Source organism: Aspergillus puulaauensis, chromosome 3 (genome assembly GCF_016861865.1).
Source record: "Aspergillus puulaauensis MK2 DNA, chromosome 3, nearly complete sequence".
In the NCBI taxonomy this organism is placed as follows: Eukaryota; Fungi; Ascomycota; class Eurotiomycetes; order Eurotiales; family Aspergillaceae; genus Aspergillus; species Aspergillus puulaauensis.
Genome location: NC_054859.1, coordinates 328,488 through 351,977, shown reverse-complemented (window position 1 = coordinate 351,977; position 23,490 = coordinate 328,488). Strand labels below are relative to the sequence as shown.

Sequence of the window (23,490 nt, the reverse complement as noted above, 5' to 3'; positions counted from 1 at the left end):
TGCCCCTGCTGGATTGCTGCCCAAGTGAAGATCGGACAATCGAGTCAATGATTCACCACTGGCCGATCGCTTCCTGTAGAGGCAACGGAATTGGGAGTCGGAGAAATTCTCCAGCGAGGCCTGGCCAGCTTTAAGGTTAATCAAGGACTGCCAAAGTACGGCCGCATGCAGCAACATGAGACTTGCTGTGTGGAGACCCAGACCAGACCCAGACTTCAGGGATAAAACCTGCCCTAAGAAGCAGGTTTGTCTCGCTGGCTTCTCCACCGTCTGGCTGCCACTGGCCGGTTTATCTTCGGCTGAGGCCTGAGCACCGCACTATCTGTTCGCTGGAACCGCGGAGTGCGGCGAACTGCAAATCCCTCTCCAGCTAACCGTCAACTAACGGTCTCCACGAGAAGAAGCGGAAGATGCAGCGCCGCAGCGGGGAGCTGAGGCGGCTGGCTGGGTCCTGCACGGACTTGCAGCATTGTTGAATGATATAATTGATTCGATCTTGCTCTGACGCGCATCCAGAGCGAGTCAGGGTCTCGTGCAGAAACAATGGATGGCCTACCATCATGCGCGGTCAGTTGTGCTTCTCTACAGACTGGACATACGCTGACAGCCTTTAGCTGGCTTGCCTTTCGCAAGCCGTGTCCTCGTCGAGCTGCTCAATCCTCGACGTCGACTGCATCTGCCATGATGCGCCGCTCACAGCGCAGGTCAAGAACTGCGGGTTGCAGAACTGCACTACAAAGGATAACTTGAGTACGTCTGCTGCTAAATTTGCGAGCTCATTCTGAACGGACAGGATCCATGAAGTTTCTGTACACAAGCTGCGACTATCCCGTCACAGTAGAGGACAATGTCTACCCAGCTATCCTTGTCGCGGGTATCATCCTCTCCAGCCTTGCGGTTACACTCCGAATTGCCGGCCGACTGATTGGGTCCAAACTTGGTCTCGACGATGCAGTTGCTGCACTATCGCTGGTGAGTACACTCCAAGACCGACAGCCAGCCAGCACAGCTAACAAAGCAGGCACATGCGATTGCCATCACAGCCATCGGGCTTCTCTGTAAGTAGCCTTCGTCGCTTGAAATACTGCCGTCTCTTTGCTGACCCCTTAGTCAAACGCCTTGGGCTCGGCCACGACATCTGGTTCCTCCCTTTTGATCATATCACCCAAATCCTCCACGTATGCCGCTTTCCAAAGCATTACTTCGTCGCTAACAGCACCAGCTCTTCTTCTCTGTCGAAATCCTATATATGCAGAGCGTCACGCTTACAAAAATATCCATGCTCCTCCTCTTTCTTCGACTGTTCCCCGACCAAGCATTTCGTCTCGCCACAAAGCTCGTCCTCGCATTCACCACGGCCTGGGGTATCGCGATGCTTATCACCAAAGCCTTATCGTGTCGGCCTCTCTCTTATTTCTGGACTAGATGGGACGGAGAGCATGAGGGAGTGTGCATAGACCATGAGCAGCTTATCTGGGCGCACGCGAGCATTAATATCCTTCTCGATCTGGTGATCATCAGTTTGCCCATGCCGACTCTGCTGAGTATGAATCTCTCGTGGAGGAAGAAGCTCGCGATCTGCGTTATGTTTGCAGTGGGGATCGTGTGAGTTGCCCTGCTTTACTTGATAGATGGCGATTCTAACCGCCATCAGCGTAAGCGTCGTCTCTGTTTTCCGTCTGGTTTCGTCCATCAAGCTAGATATAACAAATAATCCGACCAGTACGTACCCGTCAAGTCGAATGTTGTTGCATCACTGACACGAATAGAATCTCTCGTCAACATAGGAATCTGGTCCCTGGTGGAAGTCTATCTCGCCCTCATCTGCGCCTGCATGCCCGGCATCCGCGCGTTCTTCAACTACACCTACACCCGCTTCTACGGCAAGTCCTCACAGTACGACTACGACTCATCCTCTGGTGGCGGAGGGAGAGGTCGAGGAAGTAACGCCTTCTCGTCGCCGGCGGTGCAGTCGCGTACCTTTCAAAGTGCGAGCCGCGAGCAGGGAGAGTTTATTCGCCTGCAGGAAATTACCACGGAGAGCTTTAAGACCTGACTGCACTTGGCTTGGCTCGGCTTTGGCTTTGGCTTTGGATTACGTGCACTTCGAATACCTTGTTTCTCTGCTGGGTGTTCTGGTTGCGCTGGAACCATGGATTGGACTTTTGGTTCTCGGATGAGAGATCATATTATCAGGCCCCGTCAGGAGATCTCTCGAGGAAGTCTTCTTCCGGCTGTATGACAGCTTTTTACCAGTGCGCTGTCGTCAGTGAAGCTTGGTCGCTGTCTACCCCGGCGATGGCTGGGTGTCTGCAAAGGGAAATTGATTCCTGTGATTCACAGAGGCAGAAGGCAAAGCCATCATCTCGCAATCATGGTTCAGGTGACGCTTTGGCGCTGGTCACGGCAGTGATGCATCCCTGCGGTATATGGAAGCCAGTCTGGGATATACCATCGCTATTTGACACCTTGGAATTTCTTCGCCCTGTCGACGGGTTGAAAATTGCTGCAGCGTTCAATGATGACATGCAACGATATCCAACCGAACAAACTTTCTGCACACTACGTTGCCTGACCGGCTCATGTCTCTATTCGCTGGTCAGCCTGTCAGGAACAAACTTTGACGGGATATACTTTCAGATAACATGGATGGCCCTGACTGACCATATCATCCCATAACTCTGTCTGGTACCTGAGGAATTTCTACCTATCAGGCTGTTGAAATGGAAATATAAAAGCGTCCCCCAGAAACGACCAGGCACGACGTTTATTTATCCTTTTCATCCGTCTACACCATCGCCACTCAGACCGTGCAGATACAAAAGATACAAAATGAAGTCATCCTCTGAGAAGAAGGCGTGTTTCGATGACCTCCCACCGGAGGTCAAGCTTATGATATGGGGCGAGCTCGACAAGACCTACGACAAACACGCGCTGGCCCTAACCAGCAAGAGCCACAGCCAGCTCTTTGAACAACCTTTCTACCGGTGGGCGGTAAAAAGCCTCTCAGCTTCCCGTTTATTGGATAGCACACCACTCCTCGCCTCCATCGCCGCGGGCGGCAGTGTCAGTGCTATGAAAAAGCTCGTCGCGGCCGGGGCAGACCTCTCTCACCGAGGAGGATCACTACTCTGCACCGCCTCTCGAAAAGGACGGGTAGCGATGGTGCGCCTGCTACTGGAGGAATATCATGTTGATCCGAATACACACGGCACCGATGTACTCGGACTTGCAAACACGCCGCTGTCCGCCGCCGCGAGCCAGGATGACTGCGGCATTGTGACCTTGCTGCTTGCAGCTGGAGCGGACCCGAATCTACAGCCATATTGGCTTGATGACTTTACTGTGTTGATCGATACGATTCTCGATGAGAACTTCCGTGTCGCGGCCCTGCTGATCGACGCCGGCGCATCTGTTACAGCCGAAACTGATGACGGATGGCCCCCGCTCTTGTGGGCGCTTGAGCAACGCAATGTTGGGTTTGTCCGGAAGGTTCTTGCTGCTATACGAGAGACCCCCGGGGCCGATATCAATGTCGGGGCGCCGCTCGTGCTGACTTGTAGGTTGGACGATGTTGAACTTCTTCGAGTCCTTCTTGACCATGGTGCCGATATAGAGATGCGTGAGAGGGAACCGGAGCGCTACAACGTCCTGGAATTTGCTATTGCGCGTGGTCGTGTGGACGTTGTGAAAGTCCTGTTTGAATATGGGGTATCAAACGCTACCATTGGCACCGCGGTGGATAATGGAGCCGTCGTCGCCGCTATCGGTGCTGGCCACACGAAGATGGTTCAGCTCCTGGCCACCAAGGGAGTACCAGTGAACAACACCCCCCAGACGTATGTAGCCGTCCCGGTGGGTCTACGTGGGATGTCACCGCTGGAATGCGCCGTCGCCCGCTGGAACAAGGAAATGGTCAAGATTCTCGTGCAGGCGGGTGCAGTTGCCAGACTGACACCACGCGAGAGGTCCAACCTTCTCTGGAGGGCCTTCCTACGCGACGGTGAAGGCATGCTGCTGCTGCTTATCGGGATGGGGGTGTGTGAGCATACACCAGACGAGCCGTCCTGGTCTGTCAAGCCGCCTCTCCACCACGCCGTTTCGATGGGCATGGTCAACCTCGTTTCCCTGATGGTTGAGAAGGGCGCTGACCCGAAGCTCCGCGACGCGACAGGGGACACTGCCTTGACTGCTGCTGTTAAGGGTAGAAATCATAGAATGGTACTCGCCTTGCTGGGCGACGGTACCAACCCTGAGACGTGGACGCGGCCCAGCGAAGTGCTTGCTGGGGAAAGCTCCAAGAGACACATGCATTGCATTGACGAGACGGACAACTCCGGCCAAACGCCCCTCTACCTGGCGACTTCTTGCGGAATGGAAGACATTGTTCGCATCCTGCTCGCCCGGGGCAGTCGAGCCATCCACACTGCAGGCCGCGTAGGAATGACACCCATTGAATTCGCGACTCGCTATAAAGACTCTCCAGTCAGCACTTGGTATAAGGGGCAGTTGACGAATATCTGGAGCCTTTTGAATAACCCGGCCAGTGCGAGGATTGATAGAGAGTTGGTGGCCTCTTGGTGATGCGGTCTTCCTACGTTGCTCCGGGGGTTGGAGTGCGGACTGTCTTTTTACTTTCAATCATTTCCCCTTTATAGTTGTGCCCTATCTTTATGCCTTATCTTCTAGTACGTTGCTATGGGGGTTTTATGAGTTGAGAGCATGCTGCTAGCATGACTGGCGTTGGAGTACTGTCTTTTTATTTCATCATTCCTCTTTATACGGAGTAGTTATGCCCTACCTTCTAGTAGTCTGAAACTACGATGGACAGGATATTCGAAATACAACAATCACAGCGATGGCGATGGCGACAATGGAGCAACAATGGCAACAAATTGGAGTACCAGCATGAAATATTAATAACTTAGCCAGAATCAAAGATAAGACGTGCTTAAATATGTACTCCAAGTCTCCAACGTACCGGATACCAAGTAAATGAAAAATACGCCCTCTGCAAAATACACCATCCTTATACACCATCGCGGCCCACAATGTCGTGATGCACGGACAGCATCAACAGAACCAGCCAGGAACGAAACATTCGACACTCATCCGGTCGCGCTGACTCAAGTCTCTCCAATAGCTAACTTAGTTATCACTGGATTGAAAGAAGAAGATCACACCATGGGATTCCCCGCATTGATTCGCTACCTGCTGCTCATAAAAGGGGACTACGCACCGAGGGAACGCTCTCAGCCAGACCTGAATCAGAATAATAGTCAAGACGCCGGAAAGGAGTTTCTACCGGTACAGCAAGGAGAAACACAAAATGGCAGCAGTCAAAACGGCCGTGGTCAGCCAGACCGAGATCCTCGACAGTCCGTACAACAAGCCAACTACGGTTCCGCCTCCACCCCCGGGTCTGCCTCCAACTCAGACTGATCAGATTCCTATCCTGGCGTCGCATGAGAATAAAAGTGCGGAGGAAGCTGGAAGCAAACCAGCCTTTCGCCTTGAAGAACACCCCATCGATCAAGTCCGACCGATTAAAGTGGGCGTCATTGGAGGCGGATTGGCGGGGATTACGGCGGGGATCCTCCTCCCTGCGAAACTGCCTGGCTTGGATTTACGGATTTATGATAAGAATGCGGATCTGGTTTGTCTCTTTCCTTTCTTTTATTAGAGAGCCAGTGCTAATTGGGCTGGGGTAGGGCGGAACGTGGTATGAAAATACATACCCGGGAGTAAGATGTGATATCCCGGCGCATGTGTACCAATCGAACTTTGAGCCGAATACGCGCTGGACGGAGGAGTTTGCGCAGGGGCATGAGATCCGGGATTACTGGCAGGGTGTTGCGAGGAAATATGATGTGTACAAGTACGTGCGCGCACAGCAGCAGGTTGAGCGCACGGAGTGGTTTGCGGAGAAGGGGAAGTGGAGGGTGACTGTGCGCGATTTGAAGGAGGATAGGGTGAGTTTCAATCTCTATTGGATATTGGATATGTGCTGATTGCGATTGCGATTGTTAGGTATACGAAGAGGAGCTGGACGTTGTCCTCAACGCCATCGGTCACTTCAATGCGTGGAAACTACCGGACTACCCCGGTATCAAAGACTTCAAGGGACCTCTGTTCCACTCGTCCAACTGGAATCACGACGTCGACGTAAAGGGAAAACGCGTCGCGTTGATTGGGAACGGTGCATCAGGGCTGCAGGTCCTCCCATCCATCCAACCCATCGCCGCACACGTCGACCACTACGCACGCAACCGCACCTGGATCGTCGACTCCTTTGGCACAGTCGGCGTACGCCGTCTCGAGCCGAACCTGATTCCAAAGGATCAGATCGAGTCCTTCGAAGACCCGGATACGTACCTGGCGTACCGCAAGTCCGTGGAAGGCGGGTACTTCTCGCGCTTCGGTGCTATCTTCAAGGACTCCCCTATCAATGCGAACCTCCGCGAGCAATGGAGCGAGCTCATGCTGGCTCGTATCAAGGATAAGCCCGAGCTCGCTGATAAAATCATCCCGGACTTCCCTCCTAATTGCCGCCGACCTACACCCGGACCAGGATACCTCGAGGCCCTGACGAAGGATAACGTGAGCTATATCCAGACACACATCGACCACTTCACACCAACGGGAATCGTCACGAAAGACGGAACAGAACGCCCGGTCGATATCGTGGTCTGCTCCACCGGCGCAAACGTCGACCACGCACCCCCCTTCTCGATCCTCGCCAACGGGCTAGACTTGAAGACCGCCTGGAAGCACGGCGGCCATTACGGGTTTCCGTACAACTACCTCGGCGTAGCAACGCCGGGATTCCCAAATTTCCTCTGGATAGGCGGTCCCAATGGCCTGGGCCACGGCGGGACCGTACCCAACAGCGTCGAGAACCAGGTTACGTATATCGCCAAGGTACTGCGGAAATTCCGCTCGCAGGGGCTTAAATCGTTTGTGCCCTCCAAGGCAGCGACGGACGATTTCCTGGAATACTCGGACCAGTTTTTCCCGCGGACGGTGTGGACGGATAACTGCTCGTCGTGGTATAACGGCGGCAGACCGGGGGCGCGGATCCACGGCTTGTTTCCGGGGAGTGCGGCGGCGTTGAATTATATACGGCGGGATCCGAGATGGGAGGACTTTGAGTTTACGTATTTGAATCCGAGTGGGAATCGGTTTGGGTATTTTGGGAATGGGTGGACGAGGAGGGAGACGGAGGAGGGGGAGGATCTGACGCCGCATTTGAAACGGCCGCAGGATATTGATTTGAGGACTTATCTGGAGACGTGGGTGGATGTTTGATTCGGCTATCTAGAGATTTATGTTTTAACCAAGCCCCTGAATTGAACTTGTATAGAAGGATTGATTACCGTAAGTTATCACATCAGTCTTCAAATCCCAGTACAAGAATGAATCAACAAAATCCTGCGATTCGTGATTTGGAGTAGGAGTTGACAGTATAAAAAATCGAATACAAGTCCAGACCTAACAGGTACATCCAATAACGTCTCCAAATGGCATCATGATCACCGTGCGCCCCTGTCCCTGGTCGGCCGACGATCGGCGATAAGAATCCACGGTACCCCCGTTAACTGCCCCTCCATGCTGAAGACGAGGGGCAATGTCGCCATTGCCCGGTCCATTGCGTCAGTGCTGCCGAATGCCGAATATATTTGTATACGTTGATTGATAATCAAGATATCTTTGAATTGTAGAGATTCAGTCGTGAAGTCTTGGGGTAAGTGAAGGTATGGCTATAGCATCACAATTTATTCTATAACGCCTCTATCGTAGTATATCATTATCATAACCAGGAAAGTGTAATGTAATTAATCCAACGAATTAATCCAACGAAACAACAATCCTCTTCCCACTGGCATCCCCCCGTCTCAACATCTCCAACGCGGCATTGACCCCCTCCAGTCCCCCCTCAGCCCTAATCACCTCCGGCAACTCCAACGTCCCGCTCTCAATCAAATCCTCCAGCCACGTCACCATCGCCTCTCCAACCTCGGGACTCGAATGGAACAGCTTGATCGGGACCGTGTGGTATGCTATCCGCTCGTCCCGTTCTTTGGGTAGGCCCGTCAAGCCAAGGAGGTGTGCGTGCGAGCCGTCAACCCCGATACTGGGATCGAGCGTCGCTTGGAGGAGTGTTGCTGTCTCTGCGCCGACAATGTCAATGGCGTAGCGAAGCTTCCCGCCCGTTACGCCGCGGATGATTTCCACTGCGCGCGCTGTGTCGTGGCGGTCGATGAGGATGTCTGCGCCCGCGGCGTGGAGTTTGGATCCGTGCCGTGCGATATCAGCGACGCAGATTGTTTTTAGTCCGGCGAGGCGCGCTAGTTGGATTGTTATCAGGCCAGTTGTTGTCGATGCTATAGTCTGTTAGTTTACTCTTCATGTATTTTTTATAGTTATAGTGTTGGGTGTTGGACATACCACCCCAAATAGCAATCCAATCACCCTTCTTAGGCCGTTCAACCTCGTCTCGACTCGCAAAACACTCATCGCGCACATCAGCGGGTATCAACTCCTTATTCACACCTTTCAGAACCTCCGGTAAACTCGGCCCGGGACACTCCTGTATCCGTCGAAAATCCACCCCCAGACTCACGCCCAGCGCAAGCACAGACGCCACAAAGGCAACGCCCACCGAAGCCGCCGCATGCGCACCGTGACTGCCCGGGATGCGTGCTGCGTTGAAATGCGTCGTCACAGCGTACTCCTGGAACGCGGCCTTGCGGATGTCGCGGTAGTCTGTTGAGGGGACGAGAACGAGGTCGCCTTTTTGGAGCCGAGACGGTGTACCGGATTCGGAGAGTGTTGGGGGCGTTTGTACCACTATCCCGGCGAGATCGCGCCCGTTTACCCAGGGGAGACTGGGGAGGCCGAAGTTGTAGGCTCTGGTTTGGTTGTTAGTGTTGTGCCTTTTCATGACTGAGTATGGTGGGAGACGTACGGGCCCTTCCAGTCTACTGGGTTGAGGCCGATGGCAATGACCTGCGGGGTTAGCTAATGTTTATATACATCTAGGGTAGGTGGTACCTTGATCAAAATCTCATCCTTGTGCAGAATAGACGGGATGGCATGGTCGTTGACAACGGCGTAGGGCTGCTGGGCCGCATGGACGAGCAAGGCACGCTGCCTCGAACTCGGCGTCTGTATGGCTTGTGGATGTGTCTGCGTCTGCGTCTGATGCGTTATGCGGCCTGATACATTTTCTCGCTGCTCGATAAAGACCTGTTCGTAGACGGCTGGGTGTTTGGCGTCCAGCGTCGCTGTCATTGTCGTTATAGTCGTCATGGTGTATGTGTGTATGTAGGATATGGATGTAGATTATGGAGGGCGGAAGTATTTACACAACTACACGAGTCAGAAAGCGACAGCCAGGAATCCTGAGCAGGGAGGATCCAGAAAAACGTCGTTACGTGAACCTGTGTCGCAAACGCAAGCGCAGGCAGGGCCGCTGGCCAGGCGAGTCGCGCGAATCGGCGATACCTCTCGCACGAGAGCGTAAGGCAAATTGGTCCTGAAGGGAAAAGTGGGCAAACGGATGTGTAATTTGCAATTCGAGACGGGCAGGGATTGGACCTGGGGACGTCATTGTGGTGTGCTATCACGAATGAAGCATTGCAAATCGCGGGGTTGGATTGCGTGATGGAGGCAGATCGTGGCAATTTGCAGCTGGGCTGGGTATGGGCCGGGTATGGGCTGCTGGCTTGTGAATGAACGGTGGACCATTTGCAGGCATTTTTCAATCTCAGGAGCCAGGGCTGCTAATAGTTAAATGTTTACTGGTAGATTGCAGGTGGCCGTTGTACTGTTGTGCCGCTGGATAGGGGCTCGGCGACATATCAGACATTCCCCCGTCTCACCCAATCTGACACCTGTGGTACCGAGGACTTGCCTGCTGCCTGCGACCCGACGTCTGATCAATCTGATTGCAAGTGTGACTGAAATGACGTGCCGGATACCATCAACAACTGGCTGCTGATGAGGCCAGCATTGCTCATCCCCCTTGCTGGTCGTGCACCATGTAAACATCGAGGATGCTGCTCAGCAGCTTCTTCCCAACTCCATCACCTTCACCATGGAGGCAGAAACACAGCCGTTACTGGCAGCGCCGTACGAGTGTAATAGCTATGGTGAGGATTTGGCTCGTCGCGATGAGCTCCCAAGGGCAGCCCCTGGCAAGTATCTCAGCTGGACGACCGCGTACATTCTTGTCGTCTCGCGAGTCATCGGCAGCGGAATATTCGCAACGCCTGGATCGATCGTGAAATCGTCCGGCAGCATCGGCCTGTCGCTGTTATTATGGATCGCTGGCACGATCCTCGCAGCGTGTGGGATGGTCGTGTCGATGGAATACGGCTGTATGCTGCCGCGCTCTGGCGGCGACAAGGTGTACCTCGAATACACATACCCCCGACCGCGCTTCCTCGCATCAACGTTGGTCGCCGTGCAAGCGGTATTGCTGGGCTTCACAGCCAGCAACTGTATCATCTTCGCAAAGTACTCGTTCTTCGCGTTTGGCAGCGAGCCGACCGAGCTGCAGCACAAGCTGCTCGCGGCTGGCCTACTGACCCTAATCACCATAGTCCACGGCTGCTTTCGACAAACGGGGATCTGGATCCAGAATGTGCTCGGCTGGCTGAAGATATTCCTCATCGGGTCGATTTCGCTAACCGGGATATGGGTGATTTTGCTTCGTCCGTCGGGGCTTGAGAGCGGTGCTCAACAGGCAAAGCAGGTGATGGCGTGGGATACTCTCTGGGAGGGATCGAACTGGAGCTGGAATCTGGTCTCGACGTCGCTGTTCAAGGTGCTTTATTCCTATGCGGGACTGAGTAATGTCAACAATGTCCTCAGCGAAGTGCGCGATCCGATCCAGACAGTCAAGTCCGTCTGTCCGGCTGCTTTGATAACATCGGGGGTTCTGTACCTGCTCGCCAATGCTTCATACTTTCTTGTCGTCCCGCTGGATGAGATCAAGCAGAGCGGAGAACTCGTCGCAGCGCTGTTATTCGATCGACTCTTTGGTCCGCGTGTTGGCGGGACCCTGTTCCCTCTTGCCATTGCCATATCTGCAGCCGGAAATGTCATGGTCGTCACCTTCGCTCTGGTATGTCCTCCTTTTAATGAAATGCTCAGACCTAATGAAATAGGCCCGAGTAAACCAGGAGATCGCCCGGCAAGGCTTCCTCCCCTGGGGCGACATTCTCTCCTCGTCGCGGCCCTTCGGCACACCTCTCTGGGGTCTCATCGTGCACTACGTGCCGTCCCTACTGGTTATCACTCTTCCCCCACAGGGAGACGTGTACAACTTCATCCTTGACGTGGAAGGCTACCCCGGAACTATCTTCGGTCTTGCTGTGACCATCGGGTTACTGCTCCTGCGGTATCGGGAGCCCTACCTCCCCCGTCCATTCAAGGCCTGGCTACCAGCTGTTTGGCTGCGGATTGTCATCTGCGTCGCGCTCCTGGTCGCTCCGTTTATTCCGCCTCCGAACTATCAGGGGGATGTGGAGTTCTTCTATGCTACGTATGCTATTGTAGGGACGGGAGTGTAAGTGCCCATTCTAGTTTTAAGATTTAACTGACCCGAGTAGGATCGTCTTTGGGATTCTGTATTGGTATATCTGGACGGTGCTGCTTCCGAAATGGGGTCGGTATAGGCTTGAGGAGGAAGAGAAGGTCTTGGATGATGGGACTACAGTGTTGAGATTGGTACGGACTTGATAGTATTTAGGCAATGAAGACATCTACATTATATTTTTGGAAGTTGAAAGTACGTCTCGTGTAACTGTCTCCAACTCTGTATGACCGGTAGATGATGCTATTCCCATGTACGAGTATTATCAAGCATATTATGATTACAAATCCATCACCTCGGGGTCAACATCTTGATTTCAATCATAAGATTATAATTCGAAATCCAATATCCAATAGCCAGTTTTTAGATTTATCAGCATGCAACGCAAGGCGTCACATTCGTGATTGCGTGCTGGTCTGACAAATTGGCAACCCCTCCTTATACAAAGTACATATATCCCTACCCGGATCACCGATCCCCAGCTCCTCCACAGCAACCATACTATAATATCAGTCCCACTTGTATACTTGCATACTTGCATACTATTCAGCATGGCTTCAGCAACAGTCCAGCTCCCAACAGCCGACAAACCCACCCTCCTCACCACCCAGCCCGTTCAAACACCCCAGGACAAGCCTCGCCACGTCCAGACAACCCTGAACTACTTCAAAGACCACGCCGACGGCTCTCCCCCAACCCCAAACTATGTCGGCGATCCCACAGCCTACCGTCTGCAACCCATCGAGACAGCCCCGGCAACCATCCACGACGTCTCCGGCCATGAGCTCGACTACACCCTCGACGCCAACGGTTTCCAGTACTACTACCACACCAGCGCCGAGAAGGACTTTCTCGACGACGAGCAGATCAAGCGTGTCTACTACCCCGAGGTAGATCAGTTGCTGAAAGATGCGTACGTACCCTCACCACCACCTTACCTTAACCCCCCACCCCAGCCCAACTCTACTAACACAATCCTATAGAACCGGTGCAAGCAAAGTCTTCATCTTCGACCACACAATCCGGCGCGCCCCCCTCGACGCGCGCGACCCGGGAACACCCCAACTGCGCGGCCCCGTTCAACGCGTGCACATCGACCAATCCTACCCAGCCTCCAAGAACCGCGTCACGCACCATCTCCCGCAAGAAGCCGAGAAGCTGCTCAAAGGCCGGTACCAGATCATCAACGTGTGGCGGCCCATTAAGCCCATCCTGAAGGACCCGCTCGCCGTTGCAGACGCGCATACCGTCGCGGAGTCGGATCTCGTGCCCATTAAGCTTATCTACCCCGACCGCGAGGGCGAGACGCTGGGTGTGCGGGCGAACCCGCAGACGAAGTGGTATTATCGATACGGGCAGGGGCCGGGGCTGGTTACGTTGATTAAGTGCTTTGATTCGAAGCTTGATGGGCGGGCGAGACGCGTGCCGCATAGTGCGTTTGCGTTGGAGGGGGCGGAGAATGAGCAGCCCAGGGAGAGTATTGAGGTTAGGACGCTGGTGTTCCATGAGGATGATACTGCGGAATAGATGGATTGAACCGGGGTTAATTGGGGTTTGAATGGGGAGTGTTCTGCGTTATTGTGACTTTGGCTATATTGTTATGCTTTCTATGAGACTGATATGATTTAATGATGATTATTCTTCTAAGACTGCTCTGGAGTACCTCGGCAACTGATAAGAAACGTATTTTTCAGTTTCAATAATACTATTAATATTGGTTCTCTGTAATTTGGAAGGGTAAATGCCGTGCGAGCACGTAATTCTGAGCCGGAACTACAACATCACCAACCAGCAGAAAGCGAAACATGGCCGGCAAGTGGATAAAGAGATTCAAGGTTCGACCGTTGATTTCACGCGGCTGGAAGTGTCAGGGATCAGGAACTGCCATGATAAGTGCATTTGACGGGGCTGGCGCGTTTCTTTCGTTGTTTCTAGAACTATATCAGCAGCTATCGCCCGGGGTGAGCTAGGGAAGCTGCAAGCTTATTCCATTCACCACACATGATCCATTAACTATCGTGAGCTTGGTATTTAGCGATGGCAGGAGAAAAGGATATCAGCACCGACGAAGAAGTCCCCAATGACTCTGTCACTACCACCAAGTACCCAGGTAGGCACACCACCACTCAACTACTTGGATAAACTAACAAAGTAGTAAAATGGTATCGCTCGACCTTCTACAATGCCCTGATCCTGGGAATGTGCAACTTCCTCGCCCCCGGCATCTGGGGCGCGATGAACTCTCTCGGCGGCGGCGGCGCATCAAAGCCCTATCTCGTCAACACCGCCAACGCACTCACGTTCTGCCTAATGGTGCTGTCCTGCTTCTTCGGTAGCGTCCTTGTCAAGTTCATCGGGATTAAATGGACCCTCATCGTCGGCACCATGGGCTACGCGCCGTACGCAGCCGGAATCTACACCCAGGTGCGGTACGACAGCGACTGGCTGACCCTCTTTGGAGCCGCGCTATGCGGTCTCTCAGCCGGTGTATTCTGGATGGCCGAGTCGGCAATTGCGCTTGCATACCCCGAGCCACACAACCAGGGTAAATTCCTAGGGTTCTGGCTGAGTTTCCGCGTCCTCGGCCAGATCATCGGCGGCGCAATTAATATCGGCGTGAACATCGACCGGTCCACCGCGGGCAGCGTCTCTTACGTGGTCTACTACATCTTCATCACCCTCCAAGCCCTCGGTGCATTCTGCGGACTGCTCTTGACAAGCCCGGCAAAGGTGCAACGCACCGACGGCGTCCCCGTGAAATTGCATATTGCCAACGACGTCTGGGTCGAGATTAAGGCCATGGCCAAGCTCCTGGTTAGCAAGAACTTCCTCCTGATTACCCCGCTTATCTGGCAGGCGACGTTCAGTGAGGCCGTGATGTTCACGTATAACTCGCTGTGGTTCTCGGTCCGGGCGCGCGCGCTGGGCTCGTTCGTTTCGGGGATTATGGCGATTATCTCGGGGAATTTGCTCGGGGCGTTTCTGGATAGTAAAGTCTCGCTTAAGATGCGCAGTCGGGCGGGATTTGCTGTTGTTCTGGGGCTGCAGGGTGCGTGGTGGATGTGGGGGACTATTGTTGTGACGGACTTCAACAAGAAACAGCCGACGTTTGACTGGGCTGATCCGGGCTTTGGGAGGGGGTTTCCTCTGTATTTGTTTTGGGTTGTTGGGTTTCAGTTGAATTATATGTTTTTGTAAGTGACTTACCTGCCAGGCAAGAAGAGTGGCTGACAGGATAGGTACTTTGTTGTTGGGAATCTGGCAACGAACGAGGAGGAGGTTGTGCGCATTGCAGGGTTGTTGAGAGGGATGGAGTCTGCCTCGCAGGCTGTTTCGGTGAGTTCTTCATCCTGTAAAGTGTGCCGGGCTAATGGATGCAGTATGGCTTGAGCAGTGTCTCTATTATGGCGTCCGTTGGGAGTATATATTTGAACTTTGGCCTCTGGGCGATTGCCCTGTACCCAGCCTGGTTGGTGATCAAGGAGATCGGAGTGTCGCTCGGCGACAAGAAGGTAGAGAGAGAGGCACAGACTGCGCGGGAAGCGAATTGACCCTGCGGTACGAGATAGCTGTAGTTAATAATGAAGTGTGTTTGAATGAATTGCCCACAACCAAAGGTGCTGAGCTCTTTACTCTCAGTTTCAGCACGGGTGGGGAAGATTGAATATTAATCATGGGCGACGGAACAATATTCAATGCTCCGGCCCCTTATCATTTTTTCTGTCATCTCCTCTTTATCTACGGATTCCTGTATCGGGAGGACAAGGTGACACTAGTGTAACTTGAAGAGCCTGACGATGAGGGTCAACGCTTCAACCAGATGCCCATTTCCCCTTTCCACTTCGATTCTTCTTGCTTCGGCTGGCATTTTTAATACCCTTGCTTTTGACGATCCAGTCTGTGTGAAGAACAGTCAGTGTGACTGTTCTTTCTGGAAACAACACCCTGTCTGATATCTGTTATACTCTACTTTGTTACAATGGCCCTCATGTATAACAATACCATCTGTACCACGGTATACTCTTCTTAACTACTTTGGCGCGGCAACGACGTTCTCAAGACCCTTGTCAAACATTCTAACCAACCTGTGTGGACACAGGGTGGCCCACCAGCGACGGTACAAGGATGATGGATTGGCTTCAAAAGTGTCAATTTCATGTAGGGACACTCGCGGGCTATTTAGACGGACTTCATACTAGACCCACTTCCAAGTTAAGGCCGGTATTAGGGCTGTGGGGAGCTCGCCAGCATCTCGTTGCTGGACATTGTTGGTCGCATAACTCGCCGAGATAGGATTCGTATCGCTGCCATGCTAGCATCTGCGGTGGTGGTATACCATGGCACTTGGCTCAAGCCGGTTTGGAGGTTGTCAGATGTAAAGCTCTCCTCGAACCCCACGCCAGATAGAGAACAGGGGCCAGGTATAGAAGGGTTGTTATATTTCGCAGCGCCTGTCACCGCATGTGCTCCGGGTCAGAATTCCGATGGCAGTGAATCTGGCCCTCAAGACGGCAATCGGATTCTATTTTCTTTAGTGGTGGCATTAATTCATCTTTCCCTGGGTCAGTCGATGGACAGTCTGCAGATCGATATTGATATTAGGGAGGATGAATCCACAACAAAGTCCAACACTGCTTCAAAGCTCCTAAACAAGATTATTCATGAGAGTGGCACAAACTACGGCGACGCTATATATCAATGTCTGTTTTGGCCTTAAAATGACCCGGTTGACTTTGATGATTCTGCCTTCGTAAAGCGGCTTTTGGATACTGTCGTTCGCCCGCTTCTTGAAGATTTTGTCTACTGTGAGGACATTAAAAAAGCTAGGGGTTAGCAATGATTTCGCAGTGTATAGGATGCGCGAAATAGATATACGGGCTTGGCTTCTGTGGGACAAGTTGGATGTATAAGCAATTTGAAACCCGGTCCTTTTCCACCTAGGTGCTGACGTGACTGGACTATCGCTCGGGGACTATAGACAGCAAAGCGGATCCTGTGTGCTGTCCGACTGAATACTGCGTCGGGCCTGTTGAACAAGTTCTGTTGTGAAAGTGGTGTCACTTATGGTGATGCGGTTCATAAGTGCCTGTTTTGGCCTGGGCCCGGTCCTGTCACCTTGGATGACCCGGACTTTAACCGGCGGGTGCTGGACAAGTTATCTCTCCAATATTACAGGATTTAGTCTACTTTGACCGGATTGCGGCACTGGAGCCATGACGGTAGGTGTCGGTATCTACAATTCTTCAAGGTTATATCAGAGCTGCTGCCTGTTACTAGCATGATAAACTGGATCGAAAACACCCTGCACATTGAGTAAAAGTATTTGTTAATTTTTATGACGATACCGACTAGCTCAATCCATCTTACTGCAAAATAGGCAGTAATTTCGTAATATACCAAGAGTACCTAGCAGATAGCCAGATAGTAGACTGCTCCGAATAGTCCAAGCAGCACCACTTCCCTCAGGGACCAGTATAAACTCTGGAAATACCTTAGGTAGTAATCTGCAGACCAGCGCCATACCGATCAGCCCAGAGCTTCCCACTAACCGAGTCGCCATCCCGGCACTCATCCATGATAACATCCATATACAGCGAGAAGCAAACATAAGGGATGGACTTGACATTGCTAAAGTTGCCATCCGCATGCTTCTGGCAAACCTTGACAAGCGCACCATTAGCGCCACCATCAGTCCAGTCGCTGCATGCATCGCCGTAAGCATCAGCGGTGCCCTGCATGTTTGCGCCGCCCCATTTCGCGGGGTCATCTTCCTCGGGGTCGGCGCCTTCGTTGTCGACTTCGTTCACGGCTACCCCGGCCCAGTATTCGCGCATGGCGGTGGCGTCTTCCCAGGAGGGTTGGTTGTCGGTGATGCCGCATTCGACTTCTTGGGGGTGGACGCAGTTTAACCACGGGTTGTGGGTTAGGGCGGATGCAGAGCTGGCTGCGAGGACCGCGGAGAGGATGGTTGTAGAGAGCTTCATTTTCTGATGTTGATGTTAGTCGTGCAATGAATTTGACTTTGGTACTGAGAGCTGCTCACGGTTGCGTTGTTTGGTGGTTGTTGAGATTGATGAGAGTTTGAATGTGAATGGAAGACTGAATTGAACAGGCTTCGAGGGGGTTTATATACCTGAAGATTCTACATATACCGACCTCGACAGTGCACTAAACGGGGGCCACGGCATCTGAATATACGAGTGACATTGACTCCAGACAGCGGCAGTGCAGAACGTCGCGTAGTGCTGCCTTGACGATCATATCTCCTGGTTCCAGTCTGCCAATCCACAGTTCTGCTGGCCCCAACTCGTCGTCTGGTGATGAAAGTATTGGGGCCAGAAACTGGACAGCCCCCACTCATCTCTGGCATGGTCAGGGTTCTCGTCCATATCTCATGTCTCACTACGAATCTAGAGAGGTACAGAGACAATTGACAACCCATACTACATGCTCGAGCCGAGGGCGATGAGTTTACGACCCGACTTGGAACGCTAGCTATGTATTGTTATACTACTATTTGACAATCTCTAGGCATATATCCTTGTACATCGAAGCAAGCACCGATCAGCTATGGGCGACTGTGAGGATGCATCTGGCTCAAAATAAGCACTCTAGCAGTGATGTAAGGCGAGTAATATGCCTCACCAGACTTCACTGCCCCAGCCCCTGTCATTCTGTAGTATCAGATGCTGTCCATGCTAGCGATGTGTGGTGCAAGGTGGATCAGCGACCCGGCGCTACAGAGTAGGGGCCAAAACAGACCCACCCCTTGAAGGAGAGTCAACAATCGTGAATGTGCATGTAGGATTCATTCTTGATATTGTTATCAATGTCAAGCCGGCAGAAACAAACACCCAGGGTGAGAGCATTGAGGAGAACACAGTATATGGTAACCTTGAAGGGGGGCGTGTCAGGATTGCTATCAAGAACACAGCCAACTTCTTCACTTCCTCCACGATCTACGTACTCTTCAAATCGTGTAACCGAACCCGGGGATTGGATGTTCCGCTCGTCTATCAAGCTCAATGCAGAAACGATGACCACCGAGGCCGATCACTTTGGGGTCCGGACTCTGACGGCCGATGGTCGATATGAATGTGGAGTGTCTTGAATTGAATTGAAGAAAGTCAAGCAACCCTGCAGGTTTCCAGCTGCATTGCCCCGTCCCCACACTGGGCCCGTGCTTTGCTTCGCCCCAGGTCTTCTATACCTAGAACCCTGCACTAGGGTCCTGGAACTTGTTCCCGATCCGCTAACCGGCCGTGAAACTTCCCTAACCGGGACGCTGGAGCTCGTATAATTCGTCTAGGATTTGGCAGTTGCAAGTGCCCGCTTTAAAACGTGTCGTTATTGGTTTATACCCCATAAGCCATCTGGGGTTCTGTCTGCCATGGAAGATCGAGGCATTGGTGAATCGTCACATGGCGCTCCGACCCGACATCTTAGGGCCGGAAGCTGCAGACATGCATTTATCAAAGAGAAGGGACGTATGATTATTGGTCAATGCACCGTAAGCCATTTGATGCGGCTGTCCGGGCGATGATTGAGGTATTTGTTGAATCGCCCAACACTTCAAGGCCTGGCATCAGACGCACCCGGGGTCGAGGGAACTGCCCTTGCGTCGTCTGACTTCTGTCCTTGCATACAACATTCAGGACAGTAACAGGCGTACCTTTATTATTCATGCAACGCAAATGAGCACGCACGTAGTGCTGACCCCGTGGATATAGCCGTTAAACCAATACGGTAGTCGGATGTCCGACTGGATCTATGCTCACCTCTTGCTCTCTACTGGGCTTTTCCATTCCGAGGCCTCTATACACCCCTTTTCATATTTGTATAGGGACCAGCCGGCAATGGTTTCACAGGCATCCCAGTCGGTCCGATTTGATTGGCGGTTTAAGCGCCGTGAACCTCATGTTGCGGTGACCGTTCGGCGATGTCGTTAACCACAAGTTCTTGCCCACGCAGTAGGCAACTCTTACATCTGTATTACCTGTGCAGACATATTTCGTGTTGTTTCAGTCCGACTAATCACGATCCACACCCTGTGACGCTGACGATGCGGACCCGGATGCCCTTCGACGATGTGGCCTGGGAACAGAGCGAACTGATCTCAGACACCTGGGTCAAAGACATATTCAAGCCAGACAATCTGCGGGTACTTGGAAACTGTATTGTCAAACACCGCGCAGGAAATGCCATCGAACTGTGCGATCCGCGGGGAGGTGCATTCAACGTGTCCTTTCGCATGAACTTCCAGGTCGGAAATCCCGCCTTGATTCGTCTGACGAAGCCTGGCACGACGATGTTTCCTGATGAGAAGTCTCGGTATGAGGTTGCTGTCATTGCCTTGCTCCGGGATCGGACGTCGATTCCTCTGCCATTCGTCCTGCACTGGGGCACCAAGAAGGAAAGTCCCCTTGGTGACAGCGCGTTTATGATAATGGACTATATTGAGAATAGTGGGACCATGGATGCCCTACTCAACAGACCATCTTTCAAGAGAGAAGACCGGCCAATTCTCGATCCGGATATCGACACTGCAAAGCTGGACATGCTGTACGGACAAATGGCCGATATTCTACTGCAGCTATCCACAGTGAGACTCCCTCGCATCGGAAGCATCACTCAAGTCGACGACTTCACATGGGAAGCAACATCCAGACCTCTAACAATCGTAATGAACCAGCTCGTCGCACTGGGAACCCTACCGCGAGCGAACCTCCCATCTACCTCCTTCGACTCCGCATCCTCCTATTTCTCGTCCCTAGCAGACCTGCACATGGACCATCTAATCCATCAGCGCAACGACGCAGTTGATTCAGCAGACGACTGTCGCAGGAAATTCGTCGCGCGGACACTCTTCCGGAAACTTGCCAAAGAAGGCCGGCTGGCTTCATCTACCATGGATAATGGCCCCTTTCCTATATGGTGTGACGATTTTCGGCCTGCGAATGTTCTTGTTAATGAAGACATGGAGGCAGTGGCCGTCGTGGACTGGGAATTCTCCTATGCTGCCCCTGTTGAGTTCTCACATGCACCTCCTTGGTGGCTTCTCCTTGAGCAACCGGAGTACTGGCCCGAGGGACTGGATGCTTGGGAAGGTGTATTCGATATGCGTCTGAAAACGTTCATCAATGTGCTTGTAGCGCGTGAGAACGGTGCCATTCGTCGTGGAAGGCTTCGCGAGGATCAACGGCTGTCTGGGGCCATGGTCAGGAGCTGGGAAACTGGGGATTTCTGGGTGGTGTATGCGGCGAGGAAGAGCTTTGCGTTTGATGCTATTTTTTGGAAGAAGATTGAGCCCCGGTTCTTTGGGGCGAGTGAGGTGCCGGAGGAACGGTGGAGAGATAGACTTTGTCTGCTTGATAGTGAAGAGAAGGAGGACATGGAAATGCTGGTTAAACGGAAGCTGGAGGAGATGAAGGAGAGAGTGTTGGCATGGGATGTAGAGACGTCAATATGATTCTAACTTATATCAAATACATCGGTGTAGCTTCGCGTTGTTCATGACCTAAATACATACTCGTTTATACAGCAGACAAATAGATATCTCATTTAGTGTGCCACACCCCCCGTAGCCTTATTCTTAACATTAATCCACTGAATCGGCAACGCCCCAAAAACCATACTCGCCGCCATCGCAACGCCCACATAAAACGAAACCGTAATGGCCGAGCTATACGCCTCCAGCACAGCAGGCAGCATCTCCGGCTCCACAACATCACGCAGTTTCGTCGCGCCCGCAGCCACCACTTTCGCAAAATCAAGACCCGGCACGCCCCGAACCAGATTCCGCACCAGATGGTCTTGGAAGATATTCTGCGCCGCGGCAACCATAACCGCCCCGCCCAAGGTCTGCATAAACGAGACCAGCACGATCGCCGTTGGAACGTCCTCATGAGGCAGCGCAGCCTGCACGGCGACTGTAGGCTGCGCCATGCCCATCCCGAGCCCGATCCCGTATAGAGACTGGTATCCGATCCACTGGGCGCTGCCGGAGTCTGTTTTCAGGGTTGTGAGGAGGCCGGCGCCGAGGGCGGCGATGACCGGCGACATGTAGAAGAAGGGCGTGTAGTAGCCGGTGACGTTGACGATAGCGCCGGAGATTATGGCGAGGATGACGGAGCCGAGGATCATGGGGAGGTTCATGAGGCCGGATTTGGTTGCTGAGGCGTCTTTGACGGTTTGGAACCAGATTGGGAGCTATTCGTGTTGTTAGTGATGCTGGAATCTTAATATGTTGAGGTTACTCACGTAGTAGGTCAAGACCATCATTGACGAGGTCATGCAGAATGCAAAGGCAGCGGATCCCCAGACATTTCGGTTGCTGATTAACTGTGGGGGGATGGTGGCGCGTTCCTGTCGCCAGTACTGCAGCGCAATGAAGACGCTTATAAGTATGCCAAAGGCCACGAAGAGTCCGATGATGGTGCCGCTGCTCCATTCGTATTCTGATCCTCCCCATTGGATTGCAAGCAACAGACAGATGGTCCCTGGCAAAAAGACCGACATACTAATCAAGTCGAGCTGCGAGAGTTTGTCGGCGAGCCCGTTTGTCTGTTTAATTGGCTCCTTTGCGCCAAAGAAGAAGGAAATGAAGACCGCTGTGACGCCGCCAAGGGGGAGGTTAATATAGAAGCACCATCTCCAGCTCACGTAGTCTGTGAATGCACCTCCGAGCAAAGGGCCAGCTACGCCGGCGACCCCGAAAACGGCCGTTAGTAGCCCTGTGTATAATGCGCGTTTGCTCAGAGGGATGGTCTCTGCGATGATCAATAGGGATCCGGAGAACAGTCCTGCAGCGCCGATGCCTGAAATTGCGCGTCCGATGATCAGGGACATAGAGTTTCCTGCCAGGCCACAGACGAGGGAGCCGATTTCAAAGATTGCTAGGCCGGCGAGGTAGACCCATTTGATGCAGTAGAAGGTGTATAGTTTGCCGAAGAGGACGCTCAACCCACACGTTGCGATGAGATAGGAGCTCGCGTACCACCCAACATCCTCCAGCGAGTTGAATTCGGCGGTGATTTTGGGGATAGCGGTTGCGAGGATTGTGTTGTCCTAACAAAAGCAGTTAGCTTTAGTATTCCAGCGCTTTTAGTATTGCAGTTGACGAGACATACTAAGGAGAGGCAAAACACGGCTAGGGCCAGCCCAACCGTGATCATGGCGACTTTCCACGGGGGTGGATAAGCCTGTTCATGCTTGGTGCCATCTTCTGTTTCGAAAAGACTCAACGTGTCATGGCGCACCAGGTCCGTCTTCGAGCCGTCGTCGTGAGTCGTGGGCTGAAGGTGGATTGATTGGCCTCGCATATTGGATGCTTCTGGCGTGACAGCAGCGTAAAGAGCTTCGAAAAAATTGAATAGCCCAAGTTGTGTCTAGACTGGAAGCGGGTCCTGCTTTCTTTTAGCTATTTCGCAGATGCCGCTGACACGTCGCGGCTGGCGAGGATTCCTGGTGATGACCAGCATACCCCTTGCGGAGCGGCTGGGGCCACAAACATGATACATCAGCGGAAATGTGAGAAATGGCGTCACCAAGGTTTCCCGATCTCTGGAACCCAGGGATGGGTTCATTTTAAAACAAAAATAGTCCTGTGGCTTGGTCGTTCGCTGGCTGGGATCGAGGTGCACAGACGGCTGCTCAAACGTGGCGCATAGTTCCTTGCTCCAGAGTCCTCTGCGCATCCCTTGCTTGGCCCCTGCGCACTGAGATGAAGTTCAGGGGCACCGTCGAGTGCATCGGGCTTTAAGTTAAAATTCAAGTTAATGATTCGTCGCGGTGCGACTGAGGATGGCTGATGGCTGCTTACTGCCTTGCTCTCCATGAAATTATTATACTGAGATATTACCAAGAAATGGACTACTACACGGCGAGAG

At 52.7% G+C, this 23,490-nt stretch overlaps 11 protein-coding genes across 11 annotated transcripts; 8 read left to right on the top strand and 3 right to left on the bottom strand.

Moving 5' to 3' along the window:
• Window positions 1–543: 543 nt before the first annotated feature.
• APUU_30147A (CFEM domain-containing protein) lies at window positions 544–2,056 on the top strand (the record flags this gene model as incomplete). The annotated part of the gene is made up of 8 exons (XM_041701208.1): window positions 544–567; window positions 615–750; window positions 794–972; window positions 1,022–1,058; window positions 1,111–1,178; window positions 1,223–1,605; window positions 1,655–1,722; window positions 1,770–2,056. 8 exons carry the CDS (start codon window positions 544–546, stop codon window positions 2,054–2,056), a joined length of 1,182 nt encoding a protein of 393 aa, XP_041554116.1.
• A 182-nt stretch (window positions 2,057–2,238) lies between these two features.
• Window positions 2,239–2,679, top strand: APUU_30146A (uncharacterized protein; the record flags this gene model as incomplete). The annotated part of the gene is made up of 1 exon (XM_041701206.1): window positions 2,239–2,679. One exon carries the CDS (start codon window positions 2,239–2,241, stop codon window positions 2,677–2,679), a length of 441 nt encoding a protein of 146 aa, XP_041554115.1.
• Window positions 2,680–2,832: 153 nt separating this feature from the next.
• APUU_30145A (ankyrin repeat domain-containing protein) lies at window positions 2,833–4,584 on the top strand (the record flags this gene model as incomplete). The annotated part of the gene is made up of 1 exon (XM_041701205.1): window positions 2,833–4,584. One exon carries the CDS (start codon window positions 2,833–2,835, stop codon window positions 4,582–4,584), a length of 1,752 nt encoding a protein of 583 aa, XP_041554114.1.
• Window positions 4,585–5,329: 745 nt separating this feature from the next.
• APUU_30144A (flavin-containing monooxygenase) lies at window positions 5,330–7,308 on the top strand (the record flags this gene model as incomplete). Its single annotated transcript, XM_041701204.1, has 3 exons — window positions 5,330–5,656; window positions 5,712–5,972; window positions 6,031–7,308. 3 exons carry the CDS (start codon window positions 5,330–5,332, stop codon window positions 7,306–7,308), a joined length of 1,866 nt encoding a protein of 621 aa, XP_041554113.1.
• A 540-nt stretch (window positions 7,309–7,848) lies between these two features.
• Window positions 7,849–9,312, bottom strand: APUU_30143S (zinc-binding alcohol dehydrogenase family protein; the record flags this gene model as incomplete). Its single annotated transcript, XM_041701203.1, has 4 exons — window positions 7,849–8,384; window positions 8,449–8,912; window positions 8,969–9,009; window positions 9,055–9,312. 4 exons carry the CDS (start codon window positions 9,310–9,312, stop codon window positions 7,849–7,851), a joined length of 1,299 nt encoding a protein of 432 aa, XP_041554112.1.
• Window positions 9,313–10,099: 787 nt separating this feature from the next.
• On the top strand, window positions 10,100–11,748 carry APUU_30142A (putative methionine permease; the record flags this gene model as incomplete). Its single annotated transcript, XM_041701202.1, has 3 exons — window positions 10,100–11,131; window positions 11,175–11,575; window positions 11,619–11,748. 3 exons carry the CDS (start codon window positions 10,100–10,102, stop codon window positions 11,746–11,748), a joined length of 1,563 nt encoding a protein of 520 aa, XP_041554111.1.
• A 405-nt stretch (window positions 11,749–12,153) lies between these two features.
• APUU_30141A (uncharacterized protein) lies at window positions 12,154–13,129 on the top strand (the record flags this gene model as incomplete). Its single annotated transcript, XM_041701201.1, has 2 exons — window positions 12,154–12,515; window positions 12,586–13,129. The coding sequence occupies 2 exons, from the start codon at window positions 12,154–12,156 to the stop codon at window positions 13,127–13,129; spliced, it is 906 nt and encodes a 301-aa protein (XP_041554110.1).
• Window positions 13,130–13,639: 510 nt separating this feature from the next.
• On the top strand, window positions 13,640–15,153 carry APUU_30140A (DUF895 domain membrane protein; the record flags this gene model as incomplete). The annotated part of the gene is made up of 4 exons (XM_041701200.1): window positions 13,640–13,712; window positions 13,758–14,796; window positions 14,842–14,938; window positions 14,983–15,153. The coding sequence occupies 4 exons, from the start codon at window positions 13,640–13,642 to the stop codon at window positions 15,151–15,153; spliced, it is 1,380 nt and encodes a 459-aa protein (XP_041554109.1).
• A 1,941-nt stretch (window positions 15,154–17,094) lies between these two features.
• APUU_30139S (uncharacterized protein) lies at window positions 17,095–17,586 on the bottom strand (the record flags this gene model as incomplete). Its single annotated transcript, XM_041701199.1, has 1 exon — window positions 17,095–17,586. One exon carries the CDS (start codon window positions 17,584–17,586, stop codon window positions 17,095–17,097), a length of 492 nt encoding a protein of 163 aa, XP_041554108.1.
• Window positions 17,587–19,664: 2,078 nt separating this feature from the next.
• Window positions 19,665–21,071, top strand: APUU_30138A (uncharacterized protein; the record flags this gene model as incomplete). Its single annotated transcript, XM_041701198.1, has 1 exon — window positions 19,665–21,071. The coding sequence occupies one exon, from the start codon at window positions 19,665–19,667 to the stop codon at window positions 21,069–21,071; it is 1,407 nt and encodes a 468-aa protein (XP_041554107.1).
• A 92-nt stretch (window positions 21,072–21,163) lies between these two features.
• APUU_30137S (MDR family MFS transporter) lies at window positions 21,164–22,923 on the bottom strand (the record flags this gene model as incomplete). The annotated part of the gene is made up of 3 exons (XM_041701197.1): window positions 21,164–21,811; window positions 21,863–22,669; window positions 22,732–22,923. The coding sequence occupies 3 exons, from the start codon at window positions 22,921–22,923 to the stop codon at window positions 21,164–21,166; spliced, it is 1,647 nt and encodes a 548-aa protein (XP_041554106.1).
• Window positions 22,924–23,490: the final 567 nt, after the last annotated feature.